The sequence below is a fragment of the Seriola lalandi genome, unplaced genomic scaffold (assembly GCF_002814215.2).
Source record: "Seriola lalandi dorsalis isolate HSWRI2012SDOR001 ecotype SW California unplaced genomic scaffold, Sedor1 jcf7180002054899, whole genome shotgun sequence".
NCBI lineage: Eukaryota > Metazoa > Chordata > Actinopteri > Carangiformes > Carangidae > Seriola > Seriola lalandi.
In genome coordinates this window covers 92,139-100,211 of record NW_019525451.1, presented here as the reverse complement: position 1 = coordinate 100,211, position 8,073 = coordinate 92,139, and the positions used below count along the sequence as shown (strand labels likewise).

Below are 8,073 nucleotides of genomic sequence, written 5' to 3'. Positions count from 1 at the left end.
CTGATCTTCTATGAATCAGACCTGACAGAGTGTGGCATCGATATCAGAGCAGCCTCAGTGTACTCAGGAGTGTTCACACAGATCTTTAAAGAGGAGAGAGGCCTGTACCAGGACAAGGTGTTCTGCTTCGTCCATCTGAGTGTTCAGGAGTTTCTGGCTGCTCTTCATGTCCATCTGACCTTCATCAGGTCTGGACTCAATCTGCTGTCAGAAGAACAATCAACCTCCTGGTGGTTTGTGTTGTTTCTGTTTAGAAAAAAACCTGAACCAACAAACCTCTACCAGAGAGCTGTGAACGAGGCCTTACAGAGTCCAAATGGACACCTGGACTTGTTCCTCCGCTTCCTCCTGGGTCTATCACTGCAGACCAATCAGACTCTCCTACGAGGTCTGATGTCACAGACAGGCAGTGGCTCACAGACCAATCAGGGAATAATCCAGTACATAAAGAGAAAGATCAGAGAGATTTCATCTCCAGAGAAGATCTTAAGTCTGATCGAATGTCTGCATGAACTGAAGGATCCTTCTCTACAGGAGGAGATCCAGCGGTACCTGGAGTTAACTAAAGAGACAACGGTCGAATTGAGGCTTTGGTAAGTATCTGAAAATCTTAATTGGAAATTAAGAAAAAAATAATTGTTATTATCTTCATCATCGTTTCTTCTGTGTGAGCGGCTGTAATCTGTCAGAACGAAGATGTGAAGCTCTGTCCTCAGTCCTCAGCTCCCAGTCCTTTAGTCTGAGACACCTGGACCTGAGTAACAACGACCTGCAGGACTCAGCAGCGCTTTCTCTCAATGTACTGTACTCTCTCAAGTCTACTGTACACTGGAGACATCAGGATTTCTAGTTTATTGAATAGTACAGTAACATTCAGGAATGATAATGATAAAAATAGTAATGGTAATTAAACTAAGTCGGATGATATTTACACCAAGGTGTCTGAAGCCATCATGAGTCTCTGTTATTGAAAGATACCGTATGTAACCAGGGAAGACTTGTATGATTGTGTCACAAACTAAGTCAGTACTAAACTGAAACAAATCCGGATAAAAAAGGAATCATTGGTCAAAGTAAATTGGTAAGTATGTCAGTGAATATATTCAAATTATCTTACATGCATCATTTGTGTCTCTTTCTAGCCATTTATTACAGGAGATAGGCAGCAGGCTGGATGATGAACTAATCTTGCAGCGCATGGTGAATCAGCTCTCTTTTGGACAACGCTTTCTCATGTATGGAGAGTTTTTCTACAGGCATGACTCATAAAAATCATAATCAAATCAGATTGATTTATAGCACATTTAAAACAATTGGAATTGACCAAAGAGCTGTACAAATGCTAGTTATAGGCAAAACTATAGCATAATGAGTAAAATGACGTAGTAGTACGTAGTAAAGGCACAAATAATAGAAAAGGCATGAATAACAACAGTGTATAGCAATGATAAGATACAAGGCAATATCAAAATATATATCAAAATACAAAAAAGGTCAATTAAAAAAAGAAATGTAAAATGATTATTGTAATATCTAAGCATAGCCAGTTAATTCTCACAGTGTGTATCTTTGCTCAACAATAATGACACAGATTTAACAACTCCTTGTTCCTTTTTTTCAGGTATCTTTTCGTCGGCTGGAATTTTTTAAAGTATAGGTTTTGGGCTTTTTATGCTTTTTTTCGATAGTACAGTAGAGAGACAGGAAAGGGGGAGGTAGAGAGAGGGGGAATGACATGCAGCAAAGGCCGTCCGATGCGGGACTGGGGCCAATTCGGGGCCAACTGCAGCGAGGACTGTGGCCTCTACACATGGGGCGCCTGCTTAAACCACTACGCCACAAAACGCCCCGAATTCATGGTATTTAAGTGCATCTGATTTGATTCCTCTTCCACGTGCTTAGTTTCTCTCTGGTGTGGTCCTACGTGTCATTTTACAGATACTGAGATTGAGATGGTTTCAAATGATTCTACTCTTATAACATTTATTGGCATTTATTTTTTACTTTGCTACCATACGAATTACTGTTTTTTTAAATTGTTTAATTTAATATACAACAATATTTCTGTTAAATAAACAACAATGTTTTATTTCCATCAAAATAAAGAAAGTGGTAAAAAGTGTATGTTGTTGAAATGACAATTTGTCACATAAAGAAATAAAAAATATTTTTAAAAACGCAAGATATATTAGCCTGCTGGCTGCTCTGACTAAAAATAGGCTAACTGGCTAATCCAAAAATAGGCAGAGACGTGGGTGGGTGGAGCCCAGACTTCACCCACCTGTCACTCAAACAGGCCACGCCCTCAATTATGCATAACTTTAAACCATAATGTATTGTAAACAGGTGAGTTATATTAAAAAAACAACTTGCTGCTTGTAGCTCTTGCTGTCCAAAGTGGCATTTCAGCAATTACAAGGAATGGCATTTAAAAGACTACAAGTCCCATAAACCTCTGCGCCTGTCAGTGACGTCATCCGGAGCCCGGACCCGGCGTAGCTCTGTCAGCAGCGGTGTGCGTTTGGCAACAAAAGAGTGTTTTTGGAGGAGTTAGCGACGTTTTCTCGACGACAGTATTATTGTTGTGGGACTTTATCACAGGTAGGTTTATTAGTGAAGTTATATCCACTAATGTAGACGGTATTTCAAGTTTGAAGTTGAAACGACAGCTTAGTTTTTAATGTTAAAGTTAGCCGGCTAGCTAGGTGGCTAGCAAGATGGCTCCGGCTATTTGCTGCGAAACAATAACAAAGAATGAATCACAGCGTTAACTTTAAAGTGACAGAGGTGTGTGTAACGCCATTTAAAACCACACTGCAGCTGGAGGTAAATGTTGAGTGTAATTTATTGGTTTAAAAAGAAGGATTAGTCGTTTTTTTAATGGCCGCTGGTGTCGGTGTACAGCCTCCGTTTCAGGCAGTAGTTGGGAGCGATGACACCGCCGCTGTCGCTGTCCGTTGGAGGAAGAGGAAGAGGAAGGAGGTGATGATGATTACATGCAGTTAGCTGGCTGCCTGGCTGGCTGACGGACCGACGCACCAGAGCCCACTTTTGTGTGTGGTGTCTCCCACTACAGCCGGGGCAGGATCCGGGACGAAGAGAGGCGAAGATGCCGCGGAGAAAACAGTCCAACCCCCAGCCGGTGAAATGTGAGTTTAGTTGTTTTCCTCCAGCTGTTTACGGCTGGATCTCATGACCCTTATGAGCTGCTCTTCTCTTCTCAAACCTTAAATCACAGTCTCAGTTTAAGGAAGTGGCTCTTTGTTGCTTTTAATCCATGCAAAAGTCACTTTAACATACCTGTTTTCACAAGTTTATACCTGTTTTGAACTAACACTAATGCGTTGCCCAGGAAACAACCATATAAAAAGTTGCCTAACTGGTCTAACATATTGACTTTGCAGGCTCTGTTCCTTCCTCATTATCTATCAAAGAGGAAGACCGCTGGAGTCATGTTGTCCGTAAAGCAGATGTGTTTGTGTGTTATCTCATCCTGACTGTTCTGGCTCAAGTTGGACTCTCCACTTCCTCTCTTCCTCTTCACAGGCCTTTACCTGACCTCCCCCCCAACCCACGCTCTGCTCCCTCCTTTCCTTCCCCTCGTTCTTCCTTTCTTTCTTTCATCGCTTCCTGTGTTGCTCCCTGTGTTGCTTCCTGTGCACCCCCACCTCACATTTATCTCTGTTTTATTCTTTAATTTTGTCTCAAGTGCCAGTGCTCAGGGTTCATCTCCTGGTGTTTCAGCACATCAGCCTGTTGACATCAGGGTATCTGCAGGTCTTGGAAAGTTTTACAAACTGTCCCATTCAGTTCACTTTTAAAATGAGGCCTTTCACAGAATTAGAGCATCTTAAATGTCATTTATAAACATCTTAAATACACAGTAATGTTACTTCTAACTTGCTTTTGTTTGGTGGTTTTAGCAAAAATTGGTAGAAAATCAGAATTACTATTGTTCCAGTAAAAAAATCAGAACTTTGAATCTGCTTCTTAAGATGCTTTAAACTCCTGTTGGAGCCAGACACGGTCGCTGTTGTGCTAATAGTGTCAACAGCTATTCAAGTGCATGAAAATGTAATGTATCATCAGTGCTGTGTTCTCTCTCTCTCTCTCTGTTTCTCATCCCTTCTTTCACTTCTCTTCTTTTTCCTGACTCATTCCTCCCCTCCGACTCTTCCTCCTCTGCACTTATCTCATCCTCACTGATTTCCTTTGCCCGCTGCGTCTGTTTACTCTCATGTCCACCTCCTTTACCCTTGTCCATCATCTTCCTCTACCTTTTCTGAGCACAAACCTTGGTCATCACTCTTTCCTGTTTCTTTTACTTTTTGAAACCACTTTCTTCTGTGAAACACTAGTCACACATGTATCAAGTTTTGTACGTCAGAATAAAATGGAGCTGCAGCAATTAGTTGATCTAAATTTAATTATTCAGAAAAGCAAAAATGTGAAAAATTCTCTGGTTTAGTCTTTTCAAATGTGAGAATTTGCTGGTTTTCTTGGTCAGATATGACAGTGTATTTAGTGCCGGCAGGTGTTGCACTGCTGGACACACAAACCTGAAGACAGAAATCATCATTTCTTAACATTTCATAGATTTGTGTAGATTTCTTAATTCACTGTAATTTGAATTGAATTGTTTTACTTGTTCACAAGCAAAGATACTGGCACATTTTTGTACAAACTTCCCTTTTACCTTTTCGGGGAAAATAGAACTTGTTTGGAAAAGAAATGAGAATTAATTGTGTAAGTTGTGAGTAAAGTTTTAGAAAAGTAAAGGCATGTTCAATGTCTTTATTTGCTCCTGATATGAATAATATGAACGAAAAGGTATTATATTAGGGCTTGTATCAGTGAAGCAGACACCCAGTGACACCCAATCCTCTCAAAGCTCCTTTGTGTTTTAGTCAATATGAAAAACAGGAGCCAGGACCTTCCTGTTGAGCGTCAGGCAGCTCAGCCTCTCTCATGAATTTCTCTCTCACCTTGCTCACTATTTTAATTCACTGCTGTGTGTTTTAACATGTTTTTTTAATCCTGAAAATGTTTGTGTGTTCAGTGGAGTCGGAGGACGGGGAGGTGGTGTGTGAGCCGGGCTGCCTGGTTTTGGAGAGCGACTTCCTGCTGAGCGGGGAGCTGGAGTTTGGAGACTCTGAGATCATGGGGCTGGAAAGAGAGGCTGGTGAGAGACACACACACACACACACACACACACACACACACACACACACACACACACACATCAGACTGTATGTGTCATTATATGCACAACCTGATGTACTTATGTTGGAGGAAGGAGGAAAATACTGGAACATTGTGGCTGGTTCTGTCTCAGTTGTGCTGAATTAAAGGCGGATGATGCTTCAGGTGGAGGTGATGGGTTTGCTGAAGGTGTAAGTGAGGGAGAGTCATGGAGTCGCACCTGAGCTGATGTGTGTTGCTCAGAACCAAATAAAGAGGAGTGAACGGTACATTCAGCTCCGAGTCGTCTGCTTGTGTCATATGAGACGATGTGTTTGTTATAATCACCTTGACTTTTTGTAAAATACGTTTCTGACAAGTGAAAAGGAGTCGAGCGTCTCCTCAGGTGTTTACTGCAGAAACCAAATCATTGAATCCTCCGACAAGCTGCCAAGAGGAGCTCAAACTGTCGGAGCTGAAACGTGGCGGTGACTGACCAGGAGCTCATTATTCAGGCTGGTTGAATATTGATGCGACTCACCTGTGTCCCTCCTCAGGTATGACGGTCTTCTCTCTGAGCGTGGAGGACGACCCCTCGGCTCCAACAGACTCCACTTTCCCAGCGTTCCTCTCCTGTAAAGGGTGCGGTCAGCTGTTGGGAGACACGCCTCTGGGGGCGGGCTTAGATCTCGGTAACCGTCACAACATTTTACATATTTCTTCTTTTTCTTTGTCAAAGGTAGAAAAGAAATCACTTCACGTTATTTTTACATTTCCATATCAAGACATTTACACCATAAAGACTTGGGGGTTCAGACTCGAGTATTGAGGAGTCTCACTCCTCAATACTTTGACAGTTTTGTCTTTTTCTTGTTCTCGTATAAAATTTGATCTGTTTTGTTCAGGTGTGGGTCTGGACCTGGGGGCGGAGCTTTATTGTCTAACCTGTGAGGAGGGCCTCCAGCATGCGGCCTCCATCGACTCCCCTCAGGTGGAGGAGTCGAACCTGTCGGACAGATCCATCAGCAGCGGCTCCGACAGGAAGAGGAGGAGCGTGGGTAAGACGGGCGCCGCCGACGATGTCCCTGCTAAACTGTTCTCGTGCTCGCTGTGCGCCTTCACCTCGCGTTACTCCAACCACCTCAAACGCCACATGAGGATCCACGACGGCCAGAAGCCGTACCACTGCCCCGTCTGCCCCTACGCCTCGGCGCAGCTCGTCAACCTGCAGCGCCACGCCCGCACGCACACCGGAGAGAAGCCGTACCGCTGCCCCCAGTGCAGCTACGCCTGCAGCTCCCTGGGCAACCTGCGGAGGCACCAGCGCATGCACACGCAGGAGAGACCGCAGAGGAGGGAGAAGGAGAAAAGACGAGGGAGGCGGAAAAAAACAAGCGCTGGGACTGAAGACGGTAACAGACACACACACTCACACACACACACACACGCACTCACACACACACACACACACACACACACACACACACACACACTCACACACACACACACACACACACACTCACACACACTCACACACTCACACACACACACACACGCACTCACACACACACTCACACACACACACACTCACACTCATTGACTAATTGTTCGTTCTGTTGTTTTGGCCTTTTCAGTGATAAAATGTTTGAATGTTCAGACTTTGTGGTTTTACTGAGTCACATGAAACCATTTCTCTTTTTGCTGAGAGAAACTTTTGAATATTTAATTGCTGCTTTTTGTTGATCTTTATTATTTTGTCATAATCATCACTTAGGTGAACTTGAGTTTCTTGACTCGCAAGAGACAGATTAAATAAAGAAGTTTCGCAATTGAAGTTATTTCTCAAAAACACTAGATCCCACGTTTCTTATCACACAACCTCCCTTTGTGTTAAATAGCCACGTGTTTGTGAACTCAGGTTTTCTTTACACGCAACACTTGAGTCAGAAATGTCACACACCCAAAGTAAAAACTGCTCTTGAGGCGAGAACAAGGTGACTGCAGGGAAATGGAGGAAACCTTTTTAAAAATCTCAGGTGGAGACAGAGTCGAGGTTTGGGACGTTAATAAAATAAATTCTTGGTTTATGATCTGACTGAAAAGAAACGTAGGTTTTTATTTTTATTTTTAAAAGTTTTAATGGGCAACTTTTCATTTTTGAGCAGAAAAGAGGAAGCAGTGAGTTGAAACTGAAAGAGTTTAAAAATGAGGAAGAGGAGTCGTTCGGTTGACTGCTTATCGCCCTGAAGCTGAGCTGCATCAGGACGAACATTCAGAGAAGAAAAGTTTCAGCTTAAACTCACGACACATCACTTTAAAACTGAGTGAAACACGGTGTCGCTAATAAAGTCAAACGGTCAGAACAGATTCTTCTTATATTGAGTTTAGAGAAAGTTAAAGGAGGAAGTTTGAGATTTGGATGAAGGATAAAAGGTAAAAACTGCAGCATGTTGTCGTTTGATATGAAAGACTGATCAAACTGTTCTCTGATCTCACAGAGATGAAGCTCGTATTAAAAACCTCTCTCTCCTCTGTCGTCTCGGTGCAGTCGTGTCAGACCTCACCCTGCGGGTGTCCCAGGACTCGGGCTACCTCCAGACGCTGGGGGGCCTCGGCTCTCCCTCCGCCCCGCTCCCCGTCCTCCTCTTCCCCCTGTGCTGCCGGGTGTGTGGCCTCACCCTGGAGGAGGCCGACCTGGAGGGCGACAAGGCCGAGGGGGAGGGGGAGGGGGAGGGGGAAGGCGACGCAGGACAGGTACGTTCATAAAAACTCAGATGTGTATGAATCATAGTGAGTTCACATACAGAAACATTACGTCCTCATCTGAATTTGAAATGTATGTTTTGTTTGTTTCTATAGCAACAACACTGACATGACATTCCACCTCTAAAT

General features: G+C 43.4%; 2 protein-coding genes across 2 annotated transcripts in view; both read left to right on the top strand.

Moving 5' to 3' along the window:
* Positions 1 to 2,122, top strand: part of LOC111672439 (NLR family CARD domain-containing protein 3-like) — a 3,365-nt gene extending 1,243 nt beyond the window's left edge. The window contains exons 3-5 of the mRNA XM_087180271.1: positions 5 to 593; positions 1,143 to 1,256; positions 1,622 to 2,122. Coding sequence (XP_087036397.1) covers positions 5 to 593; positions 1,143 to 1,256; positions 1,622 to 1,688 — 770 coding nt within the window. The 3' untranslated portion in view covers positions 1,689 to 2,122. The remainder of the gene's footprint in view (positions 1 to 4; positions 594 to 1,142; positions 1,257 to 1,621) is intronic.
* Positions 2,123 to 2,237: 115 nt separating this feature from the next.
* znf513b (zinc finger protein 513b) overlaps positions 2,238 to 8,073 on the top strand; it is a 10,945-nt gene continuing 5,109 nt past the window's right edge. The window contains exons 1-6 of the mRNA XM_023429847.2: positions 2,238 to 2,601; positions 2,905 to 3,149; positions 5,060 to 5,182; positions 5,739 to 5,873; positions 6,087 to 6,593; positions 7,730 to 7,935. Coding sequence (XP_023285615.1) covers positions 3,110 to 3,149; positions 5,060 to 5,182; positions 5,739 to 5,873; positions 6,087 to 6,593; positions 7,730 to 7,935 — 1,011 coding nt within the window. The 5' untranslated portion in view covers positions 2,238 to 2,601; positions 2,905 to 3,109. The remainder of the gene's footprint in view (positions 2,602 to 2,904; positions 3,150 to 5,059; positions 5,183 to 5,738; positions 5,874 to 6,086; positions 6,594 to 7,729; positions 7,936 to 8,073) is intronic.